The sequence below is a fragment of the Lissotriton helveticus genome, chromosome 3_1 (genome assembly GCF_964261635.1).
Source record: "Lissotriton helveticus chromosome 3_1, aLisHel1.1, whole genome shotgun sequence".
NCBI classification, from domain to species: Eukaryota; Metazoa; Chordata; class Amphibia; order Caudata; family Salamandridae; genus Lissotriton; species Lissotriton helveticus.
The window spans coordinates 1029683184-1029697934 of record NC_136061.1 but is presented as its reverse complement, the minus strand read 5'-3'; the positions used below and the strand labels follow the sequence as shown (position 1 = coordinate 1029697934).

At 43.9% G+C, this 14751-nt stretch overlaps 1 protein-coding gene across 2 annotated transcripts in view; it reads left to right on the top strand.

Annotated features, from left to right (window-relative positions):
* The window catches only part of RAPGEF4 (Rap guanine nucleotide exchange factor 4), a 980403-nt gene that overhangs the window by 792185 nt on the left and 173467 nt on the right, over positions 1–14751 (top strand). For both annotated transcript variants that reach the window (XM_078681558.1, XM_078681557.1), the window contains 2 exons: positions 3521–3671; positions 6755–6843. In XM_078681558.1, coding sequence (XP_078537684.1) covers positions 3521–3671; positions 6755–6843 — 240 coding nt within the window. The remainder of the gene's footprint in view (positions 1–3520; positions 3672–6754; positions 6844–14751) is intronic.

Genomic DNA, 14751 nt, shown 5'->3' with positions numbered 1-14751 from the left:
TGCATTTAATGTGTGTTGGCCACCTGATTGGCTGAAATGTTCTGCGAAAAATGTTATGTTTGGAATTTTGTCCAAACCCACTGACTAAATCGCTATAATCATTAACCACATTTGTGAAACAACCCATCCTGCACTTTTTTAGGAGTTACAAAAGAGCAGAATGTGTTGAATTCGTCTTAAGGGTTTAGTACCATATCGCCAGGAATCTACTGTAGAGTTGACACGTAAAAATGCGACCAGTGTTTAATTTGTACAATTATGAGTACCGGTGCTCAACCCTCTGCTCAGTAACCAGTACCTGCATGCCCCATCGCAAGGCTGCATAGTCTTGAATCCACCTCATGCCTCTTTAATCCACTACCAGATGCTTCCTGCCCCATTATCTCACTCTTGCAGGGTCCTGCTTTCTCCCTTTATGATGTTTTTCCTTCTTTCCCTTCCCCAGTCTTTCTACTTTGTCCGGTCTGTTTTTCCTTCTCTTTCTCCAGGTAAATGTCTGATGCAGAAAAATAAGTGCTGGTCCCCACAAATCAGTGCTGGTGGGCCCCACCAGCAACCACTGGCTCAAATTATGCACAGAATGCACCCTATTCCATATTTTTTTACCATTAGTACATCAGACTTTTACATAAAAGGTTTGCAGTTAAGGTGATTGAGGGAGTGAGATTTGGCGGAATGGAGACCAGCAAATCATTGAAGAACATTTTCAGTAAAAACGGCAGCCAAAATGCACAAAACATAAAAAAAATATTTTTGAGCTTTGTGTCTTTTTTATGCCGGTTTCTGTCTAATGGTCGTGTGGATCCCTGTAGATGTACTGCTCTCTCTACAATTCTGCCAGTAAAACAGGGTAGTGCCAATTTCTCCATCTGTGACCAGTGACCAAAAAGTCTCTAGAAATCCTGAGCAAGAAAATGAGATGGGTTCTCTATTTAGTTAACCGCTATATTTAGTGCCTCATGAATCCACCTGGTCACTTAAGTTTGGTTTGTGAACTAAACTGGGATTGGACTGTTCAGCAGTACAACTCAGACTCTTTTCAGAACTATAGTTCCAAAAGTAAACATTTGTACTCCCTTATAAAAAGTTAACCAGTTATTTGAGGTAGTTGGAGTCCCTGCAGCAGAAGACCTTCTGAGGCATTTGGTTTCCTCCACTTAAACAGAATAGAGTCTGCTCTGCTGGCTACCCTTCAAGCACAGGGACAGAAACACCAAGCATTTCTCATACTCAGTCTGATTTGTCAATTGCGTGTGACAATATGGATAATTTTATCCAATTCCAAGGCTTATCTGATTAATTTAGCAATTGTGTTTTCTCTTAGTTGTGGCCTTCCTGAGAACTCGCACTCTGCAAATTTAATTTAGGGATCACATGTCCCTCACATCTTCTTATGAATGGAAATTCCTAAAGGTGTTTTATATGCACCATGTGGCATGTTTGAGACCAGAGAGCCAGCATCAACTCTATAAAATGAACCTCTAATAGTGCAGTGCATATGACACCTATGTTTGTGGGTAACCTACTAGTGAGCCATGTTTCCTCTTGGACAAGCCTGGAAAAATATTGAGCAGTCCTAAAAACATCCATCACACAATGCATTTCAACTGCCTGACTCTGAACGGTTTTCTTTCCATTCTTCCCTTTTTTATTTAGAACATTCTGCCCTAAGTAAGTGGAATGTTCTACTAGGTTCAACGCCCTGCATTGGGCTATACTGGTTATTAAATGCCCTCTTCCCTCGTTATAGGGCCTTGCCTACGGCTTGGGCTCTTGGGTCCTGGGCCTTTAACGACTGGTATAGTCCTTGAAAGTGGACTACAAGGCTATAATAAGTGTCAATCAAATTAGCACTGGTAAAAAGAAAAGACAAGCACCTCATCAAATTTGTCAGGGAACAAATTATCAAGAGAGCTACTCCCAGGGGGCATATCACATACAACAAGTAGTGCAGATGCTAATTTAAGACACAGTCTCTGCACCAGTTGTGCCCTCACTGGTGTCCTAAATAGTTGAAAAGCCTGAACAATGGAAAAAGGTTGTTTAACATGGGAAATTAAAAAATTAAAAGGTATAAGCTGATTTTGGATGGAAATGTAGCAGTATTTATTGAAATATCTAAAGTAAGCAACAAAACAAAAAAACAAACGCAAAGCAGCATAACACAATTGATTGTTTAACCCCCTTGATGGAGCTTATCCCAGGGGTTTTCCCAAGATAGCTTTCAGGCCTTCTTCAGGGGGCAGCCCATTTCTTTTCCCTGAACGAAGATGTCTCAGTCAAACTGAAGTGCACTGTCTGGAAGGAAAAAGAGGATGAAAAAGGCAAAATCCTAACAGTACTTGATCACCAGCTACCTTTCAGAGACACAAGTCTGAAATCCTCCTCATGACGTGTCCTATCCATCCCACAATTAACACATACTTTGGAAGACAAATGCTCTCTGTGCAGGGCCCCAGACTATGGAACGCCATCATACACAGCCTTCCTAGTGAACAAAAGCACCTATCATACAGGCCACCTCTTTTTCAAGACTGCTTTTAAAAACCAACTTCGTCCACACCGTGCCTGCCATCTTCATGTGGATCATGCCATAGACCTGACACAGTGCGTTTCTGCATGAACTCTTTAAAAGTAACCTCCCAATAAGAAATCATAACAAACGCCTGCAGTGGAACGCAGTTCAAAAGTGAGAAAATACACTGAGAACATATATGTATTGGAAAATGAGAAATCTTTGGACGGAAACTGTGCATTTTTGTGAAAACTGAAATAAACACAATCAGTATTCATACAGTAGAGGCTCGTCAGGTCTGTGAACTTAAACTTCCATGTTTAATCAGTCGTGTCGTTTATACTGTTTGTGCAACAGAAAAGGCAATTATGTTCACCCTTCCAGAAATTCATATGAATAATCATGTTTTTAGTTCAAGCTTAAATGATCTCAGATTTTGGAGGAATACTACCTTAGTCCCCCATGAATTTCCATTCAATATATGTTCTGTTTGTTAAGAGACACTCTTCATCTAAATACCAAGATCTAGAAAATGTGCTCACTTTGTTTGTATGATTAGGGGAATGTCAAACTGACCAAGAAAGGGACACCATTGCTGTTCTCTAGCAAAATGGACTTTTCTAAAAATGTTTTTAAAAAAATGGCTCCATCACCTTTGCAGTGATTTAAAAAAAAAATTGTATTCAATTAAAATAACAAATTAAATAAATAATACATTTTTGGTAGATATTTGTGCACCCTGTATTTCACTGTGTTTATGTGTTCTGCTTCTAATACAGCTCAGCAAGTCAACATTGTCTATTACAAAAATCCATGTACAAGCACCGTGTCTTGGGTTTGAATCCGCAGCCGTTGAAGCAGCCATCTCATTTGGCTAAAATTAATACCACCGAGAAGAGCAATTGTGAAATGCAAGGAGGGTGCAGTGTTTGCAAATTAGATATAATAGTTATCATTGATTTGTTTCAGCAAAAAATTAATTACCTTTCCTTAACACCCTCGCACTTATCATGCCCAACCATCTCAAGGTACAGAGCAGGAGAAAATGGACTACGCCCTTAACAACAAAAGGCGCGTAATCCGCCTGGTCCTGCAGTGGGCCACTTTGTATGGAGATTTATTGCAAGAGGATGAAGTTGCCATGGCCTTTCTGGAGGTAGGTGAAGGTTTAACGTGTTGTCATGATATGTTTTCTCTCCTATCGTAAACAACAAGCCATGCTGGTCCCTGATACATAGGGCTTTAAAGTGAGGGTAGTGCTAGGTGATCTCTAAAAGAGGTAGCATAAGTCAACTTATGAGGTTTTTCAGGAATTGCCATGCCGAAAGGAGACATTTATGATATAGTCTAGTGGTGTAGGAAAATCTCCAGATAGATCCTTCTTGGTTGATAAGAGGATGAAATATACTTTTCATAAACTGTGTTTGATTGTAGGGGAATTGGCTCATAAAGTCCATGTGAGATAGGGCAACTCATATACATGCATCAGTATCGGTTCTCCCGCTGGTCACCAATTAGAACAATACATTTTATGCAAGTATAAGTCGGTATTCATGTATGCTGGCAACTACTTGGCCATGAATTAAAATGCAAAAGAAACAATTGATGGACGGAATGCTGAACAATGCAAACATTCACCCCTAGTCACAAGGATTTTGGGTTTAGTCCATCATTCTTTTGCTCACCACGCCACCCCATATTTGATCCAGCCATATGCAGATCAATCTTGACCCTGTTCCTTATGGGAACAAACCAGCCTGAACTGCCAATTCAGGTCCCCAAAATAAGCATCCTGGGACCAGTTCTGGGGCATCACCCCTCATCAGCCAGGCTAGCTTGAATCCAGTGGCGCAGTGAGCATGGGACCCGCGTCTAGGTTTACACTTCCCACTTAGGGCAACAAATGCAAAAGGTACAATTGATGGACAGAATGCTGAACAATGCAAACATACACGCCCAGTCACAAGGATCAGAATTATAAGCCACGACACAAATAAGCTACACTTTGGCTAATACTTTAATGTTACATTTTTGCTGAAGGATCTTAAATACATGTATTAAATTCATTTCTAAATGAAACATCTTAAAATAGAAAAGTGAGTAATTTTTACATATTCAAAGGATTCTAATGTATGTTTTAAAGATGTGTGGCACATCAGTTGATATCATGATAGGAACCTGATTATGAGACTGTTTACAGGATTAGTTCCTTTTTTGGTCTTGGTTACAGACAACATCAGTTATTTGCTGCCAGATTTGTTTATTCCAAAACATAACACTTATTTAGCATTATATTTGGTTTAGTCCCTTACTCATGCTTTTATGGCTTAATTGTGTCAGTTGTTTGCTCTTGATTCAGTGGCTTACCTCCCTAATATTGTGTTTGTCCAGACCAGGAGCATTTTGGTCTCACCGTGTTCTGATTGGATGAGTTGTATTCTTCCAATGCAGCATTGAAGGGACTCTTTTTAAATTTTACATTAAGCACTTTATTGAAGTACTTGTGTTTCCACTTTTCCCCACTTGTTCCTCTGCCATCCCCCACCTGTATTCACTCTTTTTTCTCTTACCGATGCTTCCTGTCCTGCTCAATGTTTAAACTATATTTATTTTGCAGTGGCCTGGCAGGTTCTAAGTGTCACTGTCACCCTCACTTCCTTTATTATGAAGACATGGATTTGCTTTTAACTTATTTTAAATTTAATTTGGTATTCTACAATAGGCATCTTCCATGGTATATGGGTAAATTAGGAGAGGTCACCATTTGACATGGACATGGCATAGAGGCACACATGTACCTAATGCACACATGTAAATTTGCCACTACACATGCATTTATGTGCATCAGCGACCATCTTAGAATGTTTTCTTTTTTAATAGAAATCTATTGCAAGATTGTTAGGCATGCGTGCCTGTGTGCCTTGATACATATGTGCTCACGTGTGCTTGTCAAAAAGTATTGGCAAAGCCAATAGCTCAGCCTTTAAGAAATGAGAAATACTGCATTACCAATGCTTGTTTTTATGAGCTGTTATGCCTATGGTGAGTGAAAATGTATTAATGCTAAGAGTGGTTGCGGTTTGTGCAACTATATTTCTTTTACTAATTTTCCAAAAGGACATCACTATCAGTCTATGGACATCAAACTATGGTGTTTTACATAAATATCTATTATACATATGTATTCTTCTTGCTCTGCAAGACGAGAATTCCTGTAAATCAAATCTCTCAGATGCACTTCTTCAGCACATACAGGGCCACAATTCCAGATGCTACAACTACCTTTTCGCCTGAATCACTCTAAGAAGTGATGAAGTGGGGGGCTGTTCCCACATGAGGCCCTCAAATCTCTGGACTAGATTCATCAAGTTAATTTGATGCAATTCCGGAAGATCATGGTGTGGCTCTCAAAGCTAATAAACAGTCTGTGTAGTTTTTGTTTGTCCAATAAAGTTTAGTACAACAACACACAATGTATTGTGTCTTGGAACAATGGACTTCCATCAATATTCTAATTCAAATATGACATGTTTTTCTCACGATGTGAACCAAAAGGATCAGGAGGTGGACAGCCACAAACTGAGCTATCAAAGGTTTCTCATCTCCAAATAATGCCACAAAACTGTCTGCATTTAGTTTTGTTCTTAAAATTAAACTTTATTTGGCATTCACTAATTGGAATCTAAGGAGCTGAATTTGATTGTGGGCGGTCCGACCTCTGCATTTTGATATGATCTTCGTGCTGGCAGTCGGAAAGTGCTCTGTATCATGGCGGCTTGTTCTGCAGCCAAGGAAAAGGGCAGCAGCACAAGTTGCTGTGGTACGGAGCACCTCCTGCATGTCCATGGACCTTGTGCCATGCACCATGTCGTGCATTGCACTCGGTGCATGGAGGGGAGTGGGGGCACTACAAGGTCTTCCGGCCATGCAAAGTCTGTTGGAAAGGGATTTCGTAACCCCAGTGGTGGTGCCTGGCTCGGCCACACCGCCATTCAGGGATACAGCCCAGTCTGCCGCCCAGTCAGGATCGCTGATCCTGGCGGAGGCGGAGGTCTTTCCTCTGACCGTTGTGGGTCCGACTGCTGTTATTGTAATCTGGTGGTTGGACCGAAGGGCTGTCGGCGGTCAGACCATCACCAATGACCTGTCGTTGGTGGTCCGGCTGCCCTCATAATCAGGCCCTAAGTATTGATGTCATTGCTTTTTCTTAACAGTCATGCTTTGCTTTATTTGTTGCAGGAATTTTATGTATCAGTTTCCGATGACACCAGAATCATTGCAGCACTGAAAGAGCACCTTCCAGAGTTGGAGAAGACTGTAAAACACATGTAAGCTTTTGTGATCAGACTATAAAAGTGTTTTCTTCTGTTTGCTAGAGCAAGTGAACTTGAGGTTTCCATTTGCAGAGGTTTAGGAATACTCATGATAGAAAGATGAAAATGTATCCTGTTGGGTACCATAAGTCTATACAGGAGACCTATAGGGTCATATGTTGCCTAAGTACTGCCCTTTGAATGTTCTGTAGTTAGCAGGGATTCATGACCTGCCTGACCTGGGTGACATTCTAGTAGCGGCAACTAGGAATGAAGGCTGGTCCAAAGACTATATTCTAGTGGTTCAGTAACCGGTAATGGGGGAAGTTTGAGGTTTGAATAAGAGAAGAAAGGTGTGAAGAACAAACTCAGCCAATATATTCTATAGAGACTCACAGTAGAGAACCAGTGGTCAAAGCAAGCAATTAAGAGGTAGTCATCAATGTGTTCAATAGTAAAAAACAAAGGTCGGACATATAATTCATGGTTTCCATATAGTGTACAGACCAGAGGAATCTTACTAGCAGTTATTGGCAATTCCTTATGACGTATGAAGTACACAATCTGTAAAAGGGAAATATTTTCCAAAATATACCAAGGGTTTAGAGAAAAGATTGTGAGCTTCGAAAGAGAGAAAACCTTAAATTTTGTAAAGAATTTGAATGGACACAAACACTGGATCGCATCACCAGTGCAGTACATTTGTTCATTACAACCTTTAACATTACAGTCATAGGCAGTGCAGAAAACTGTCATCGGTATCTGATAAATAGTAGAACTATGAAGATTTTCTATTCCCACTGAGACCATTGGGCTGCGACCGCTGAACTTTGATATCACGGTCACCTCCAGAGTCCTGGTATTATCAGCAGCATCTTAGAATATTCAAGAGGCACAAGATATATGTTGTCAGCACAGTGGCATGTTAACAAATCAAGCGGAAGCCATCTGTCAATCACATGAAACATTCACCATCACACAAGGGCAGCCCCCACTAGTTAAATGCATCTCCTGGTGAATAAAGTAAGACAGTGAGACTCAGCACCAGCACTCCTACAACAGCATTCTTTACTGGCCTAAGTGTCGAATCACTGTGGGAACCTTTTGGTGTGGGTTGCTACTACAGTATCTGAAATGTCCACTCTAAACATGCTTAGCCTGTCTCGTAACGATCCATGCAAAATTAATTTTCCAATATAAATTGTATGGTACTTCAGATGTCTGATAGAGACTACTAGCCCCATATTCCTTAACGTAGAATTATCCCCAGGCGGAAGACTGGATCCGGAAAACTTTCTTTGCCACAGCATCTCTGCGCGCCGGGGGCGGTACCAAGTGACTCCGCCCTGATGTCGTCCGCGGGCGTGACGTCAGCGAGGTCACATAAGCCCCACCCCGGTGCGCTGACATCAGTTTCCTTCTTTTCTGCCTGCCACGCGGATCCGGATCATGTCCCTGGCCTGTTTTCAGGCTTTTTTTTTTCACGCTCTGCGTTTCTTTTTTGAGAACAGTGTGAGAATGCCTTCGGGCTTCAAGACGTGCTCGTCTTGCGTGCGCCATATGTCGGCGATGGACCCTCACCCCATTTGTATGTGGTGTTTGGATGAGTATCATGACTCCACGGACTGCGAAGCTTGTCAGCAGGTGAAGCCGAAGTCCCGGCGGGAGCGCCGTATGAAACGCGTCTCGGTCTGCATGTCCAGGTCAGCGTCGTCACCGCGTCCGTCCCCTGCGGAAGGGGCCAAGAACGGCCGCTTCCGTCTCTGACATCGTCCTTTTCCGAGGCTGCAGGGGCGTCGCTCGCCCGTTGGTAAGTGTCACAGCTTGTCCCGTGGCACGGTCCCCGCCCTGTGGGGGGCCCGGGTTCTCAGTGGGTCGTGTGCCCTCGCACGTCGCCACACTACCCACTGTTTCCTGGTGTGGAGGCGACCAGAGCCCAAATGGAGGCCTATGCTACGGCCCTGCAGGCCTCTTTGGCTCCTCCTCCTCTTCCTGGGACGTCCGCGGTAACTTGCCTCGTGGAGGCCTTTTGCGGAGTCACCGGACGCTCCGGCCCCAGCGCCGACTGGTTCGGCTTCAGGTCTTGGAGGTGTGGTGTCGTCGGGGTCTGACCCTATGGCATTCCACCCTTCAGCACACGGCGCCTCTGCTTTGCCGCAAATCCCCGTGGGGGTCCCTGTGGTGTTTCAGGAGGTTGCCGGGACTCGTGGCTCATCTCCGAGTCCTCCTCGGTCCTCTGGGAAGGCGGCGGCCTTGTCCAAGGCCGAGCTGACGCCGCTCACGCGCCGGCGGCTGTCGGCGCCGAAGGGGCTGGCTAAAGGCCAGGGCGCCTCCCCGGGTCCCTCTCGTCTCTCCATGCAGGCGGCTGCCTCGTCGGAGGTCGGGTCGGTGCCTTTTTAGAGCCATTCTTTAGCCGCCCCAGCTCCGGCTCCAACCCGCCCCGTTCTCCTGTTGCACAGGTGATAGTGGAGGTCGCCGCGGCATCCCCTTCGGCGCCGGTCAATGTCGCGCTGATGCCAGTGGCGGACTCCACTGCGTCGGGCCGGCGTTGGGTCGTCGACTCGTTTTTGGAGGGCCCCTCTTCTCCAGAGGGTCGGCATCTTTTTGTCTCTTCTTCCCCGGAGACGGGACGACGTGTCGTGGGTTTTTCCCCGGCGTCTTCCAAGGAGGGCTCTTCGCCGTCTCCGCGCCCACAGTGTTCCCCAGAGGCGCCTCAGGTTCCCCACTCATCTGTCAACCCTCCACCATTCCCAGCTTGGCCATTTCTACCTTCGGTTGGGCTGGGGATAGTTTACAGCCGTCACCCACGGAGGAATTGCTCTCCCCACCGCCTTGTACTACGGAGGCGGGTGCTGCCTTTGCCCGGGCTGTCTCCACGGCAGCTGGGATTTGGCGCTTGGGAGACCCGGCTGCCCATTTTCCCACAGACCATTTGCTTGAGGTTCTCCATCAGGGCTCTGGTGGACGGGAGCTGCTTCTTCCCTTCAAAGCTTCGCTCCATATTCTCTCTTGGGGGCCAGGGGGTGTCCTGCCACGGGGGACCCGGTGCCCCAGTCGCTCCTGCATCACCACTGTCCTGCTATCCATGATCCTGTCTGCCTTTCCTTCCACCCTTCTACCCAGGGTCCTCTCCTGCAGACTGCCTTTCCTTCCCTGCCTTCGGTGTTGTCTCCTCCGTCTCGGGAGGCCCAGTGCTTAGATTCCCGGGGGCGTAACATCTTCGCTTCCTCCAGTGCTGCCTTGCGGGCATTCAACAAGCTTTGTTAGCAAGAGCCACTTCCAACTTGTGGGATTCCGTGGAGTCTCTTTTGTCTTGTGCTTCTCAGGAGGGTGCCCGTGCTGATTTGCGGCACCATGTGTTGGATGGCCAGGAGCTGGCCGCGTTTATTCTTCGCTTGGCTCTTGATGTCTCTGAGGCTCTTGGTCACTCTATGGCTAGTTCGGTGGCCCTCCATCGCCATGCTTGTTTGAGGGATAGTGTTTTCCCTGAGAATGTGAGGGAGCATCTGGTTGACCTCCCTTTCGATGGCACTCTTTTGTTTCACGCCCCTGCGGATTCTGCCATTCAGCTGTTCCTTGCGGGGCTTCATCGTCCTCCTTCCCCTCAGTAAACCTGGATGTCAGCTGGTGTATTCTGGGAGGTGTTCTCCCATTGTTTTTCTGGGGCCTGGTGTTTGGTGCCCCGGTTGTGTTCTGTGTGGTTGAGTTGCCTTCAGGGCCCTACGTTTGGCCCTTTGGTGCTGTTGGCTGCTGGTCCAGCCTCCCCTTTTTTGACTTGTGGCTTTGGCTGTCGGTAACAGCCATGTCTGTCCTGAGATTGGGCCTTCTGTGTCTTCTTTTCTTGGATGACTGGTAAGCTGTCTGCGGTTCTACCCGCAGGTCTTCCTGTTTTTGTCCTCTTCCGCGGAAAGTTTTTCCTAAGAGGTGTTCCCATGTTTTCTTGGGACGTAGTCTACCCTATGTGGGGTACTTGTAGTTATTGTATAGCTCTGTCGTGGGCTGGGAAGGTGTGGTTCCCCTTTTTTTGGGTTCCGTGCCTTCTCTTTAATACTTGTCTTTGCGCAGCTTGCGCTGCACCCTGGTTGTCCTTTTCCATGTTCGCTTCGTCGCTAGATCAGCCTGGCATGCTGTCTTTGGCATCGTGTTGTGGGCCCTTTTTGTCCAGAGTTCGGCCTGGTCCTCTGTCTTGTGTTCCAGAGAGACTAGCTTTCTTGGTTTTCTGTGTTCTGGTTGACGGCTTGGGCAGTCCCAGTCTATCTCTTTCTCTTCTACATCGTCCCGCTTCCTTGTCAGTCAGTGTGTGTCTCTGGTCCGGTCCCCCCTTTGGGGTGTGACCTGGCCTTCCCTGGCCTCTGCCTTTGGTTTGCGCCTGGCTTGTTCTAGGTGTCCTGTTACTTGGTGATGCCTCTTGCTGGCTGCGCATGCCTGCTTGCTCTGGTCCACGGTCGTGGCCCGTTGTGGGTTCCCTTGTGCCCCTGCCTCTTGTCTTGCTTTGGCTTTGTGCACTTGTGCTTTTCTTCTTACACCTACGCTGTTGGCGGTAGGGCAGTTCCTGCCTTGTCGGATGCCTTGCAGCTGCTTTCTGCTCAGCTGTTCCTATCGCTGTGTTTTTTTTTTCTACGGTGGGCACTGCCGCCGGTTCTACCTCATCTCCCTGGAGTTGGAGGTGGTTCTTTGTTCTTGTGGCGCTTCGGGCGCTGTCTTTCCCGGCGGGGTGTTAGGGCGGTTCTCCCTTGGTTGGGCCTGGGATCTCCTGGCCTTCCCTTTTGTCCCCATGACATGTCCCCTGCTGGGACCCTGTGTCTCTCTCCCTACTGGGGAGGCTCTCTCGCAGACCCTCCTCCCTTCTGGGTATGGCTTGGGTATCTATTCTACGTTAAGGAATCTGCGGCTAGTAGTCTCTACCAGATGTACAAGTTACTTACCTTCTGTAACGATGTAACTGGTAGAGACGATTCTAGCCGCAGATTCCTTCAGGACCCGCCCTTCCTACCCGTTCTGCGATGACCTTCCGTTTGGTCTTCTGCACTCTCCTCCCTCCATGTGGCTTGTCGTCTGCGAGTGTCCTCTTCATTTCCTCCCTAACGGGATGCTTCTAACTGTTTAATTGTTCCTATCCTTCCTTGCGGGTACGAGTTCGTTTGGTTCATGTGTACTTCTGCATCCCTACACCCTGTTTTTTTCCGGTTTGGGGGCCTACTTTTACTCTTCTTCCCTTTAAGTGCTTGGGGTTTCTGATTCCCCTGCAGTCCTCTGAGTTGGGATCTTTTGGCTGTACCTCAGCCTTTAGCCCCTTCCAGGGGATATGGCCTTCTTGATGGTGTTATCTTGGGGTCAATAGATATTACTCGTCTGTACCGGGCTTGTTGCCCTTCACTGTTGTGAATTGTGATTGCAGAGTCTCTATCATCTGCTTGACATTTTTCACAAGGTTGCTCCTCAGAGCAGTGTTTTGCTCTTTTGCTGCTATGGCTTTCTGTCCTTGGTGCCTGGCACTTTTCCAACTGGTGCTGTTCCTCACCTTTCGTTCCTCCCTTTTCTGTTTTCACTGCTTTTTCACACTCTGTTCCCATACTCTCCACAGTTTTGTTTGTGATGGCTCCGCGTTGTGGCACGGAAAAGTTCTTAGAAGAAAACTGACGTCAGCGTGCCAGGGTGGGGCTTATGTGACCTCGCTGACGTCATGCCCGCGGACAACGTCAGGGCGGAGTCACGTGGTACCCCCGGCGCGCAGAAATGCTATGGCAAAGAAAGTTTTCTGGATCCAGTTTCGCGCCTGGGGATAATTCTACGTTAAGCAATCTGCGGCTAGAATCGTCTCTACCATATACATCGTTACCAAAGGTAAGTAACTTGCACTTTTTGAACAGTAGTATGCACCTTCCCTGCTTCCAGGTTCTGGTGTGGGATCTCTGGTGACTGCTCCTGCATTTTAACACACAAATGACATTTGCAATTGGAATAGTTCAAACCTTTTATGGGTTACTAACATGTAAATGAATTAGCATGTTTAGCTAGCCCTAAGGCTATATTGGAATGGGTATTTAGTTATCAAAACTCCAAAAGTATAGCTTTTGGGTTTTATATACACTACTGTATAACTATCTGGTTTTAACTTATTCATTTCAGAGTGGTGCTATATTACCTATTTAAGTTTCAATATGTTTCGAATTTCAGGATGAGGAGATTGTACACATGCCCATCTACGCTATATTCCTGGCTTTGGCATGAACTGTGTAATTTATTGAATTCTTGAGAAAGCTGTAAACGTATTTTAAAGTATAGGATAGAAACAGAAAATATGTCTTGCATGAAAAAATCTATCTACCTGTCTATCTATCTATCTATCTATCTATCTATCTATCTATCTATCTATCTATCTATCTATCTATCTATCTATCTATCTATCTATCTATCTATCTATCTATCGATCTATCTATCTATCTATCTATCTGTCTATCTATCTATCTATTTATCGATCTGTCTTTCTATCTGTCAGTCTATTTTTCAGTATATCTATGCCGGTCTCTATATTTTTTTACATGTTTGAATTCGGAAACAAAAAGCATCACAGGTTGACGAATATAAGTTTGTAACATCATCTATGAAGCCCCAAAAAGTAGAGTAACTCAAGCATTTCTGTTTGAAGAAAGTTTCATGCAGACAATTATCTAAGGAGAGTCAGAGGTGAATGACCAAAATATTGTTTCAAATATGTAGTGGTGTAACAATATTGTGTCAAAATTATCGTGGGACAGAATATAGAAGCTATGAATGTTATTTTTATGTATATAATATTGTCTTTTTATATTGTTGTGTTTAACATTGTTTACTTTGATATAGTTGTATTAGTTATTGTTTTTAAGTACTTTTGTGCATAATAGTTATATTGTTTTTTGGTTGGTGATATTGTTATAATTGTTTTATCGTTTTTTAGTATGGTTGGTTTTAAGGAGTACTTATTATTTTTTTGTTATGTATTAATTTATAATTCGGTTTTGGCTTGCTTGGTTAATAGGGGAAATGGATAGGAATTTATTGGGTTTTTTAAAATCATTTTTTATGATTATTACATTAATTGGTCATTAATTATGTATTTTGTGATTTTTAATGTAATTAACATTTCTTACAGGTTAGTTATTAATCTGTAATTTAGTAGTGGGTTGTGTTTGTAAGGCATTATCATGGGAGTTTAGTGAAAATATGAATTATTGTTTTTTATTTGTAATGAGTTATGTAGATTAGTTAAAAGACTACTTAATAATTAATTATATCATTTATTTGATAATTTGTATGTTAATTGTTTCACTGTAATTAATTGTTAATTCATTTATAAGTGTATATAATAATTAAAAAATAATTTTATGTTATTTGTTTTCATTGTCTTTGTTTTAATTCATTATTATTTTAATATTATTATTGTTTTATTTGTATTTGTTGTTGATGGAAGTATATATATTTTGCATTTATTTATTTTGCTTTTATGTGTATTATTTTTGTATACTGACATTTTATTTTCTGAAGTGCATGTAATTGTATTTATTTATAATGCGTACATGTTATTATCTTAGATATGCTTTACTATCTCTGTTGTTTGGTATGTAGTGTTTTTATTTTAAATAATTAGAAATTGGAACCGTATATATCACCCCTCCAAAGTCCAACACTTTCCCTGCTGTTGCTGAGATTGGAATGGGAAACGTAAATCTAACCACTCCAAAATCCAATACTTTCACTACTGCTGCTAAGAATGGAGTGGAAATATTAAATATATATCCTCCAAAGTACTACTCTATATCTGATTTACCTTACATTGTAGTGGCAATAGTAAATGTAACCATCCAAAATCCAACACCTCCTACTTTAGATTAAAATTGAGTTAGAATAGTAAATCTGACTCCTTTGACGCCCAAAACTTTTACT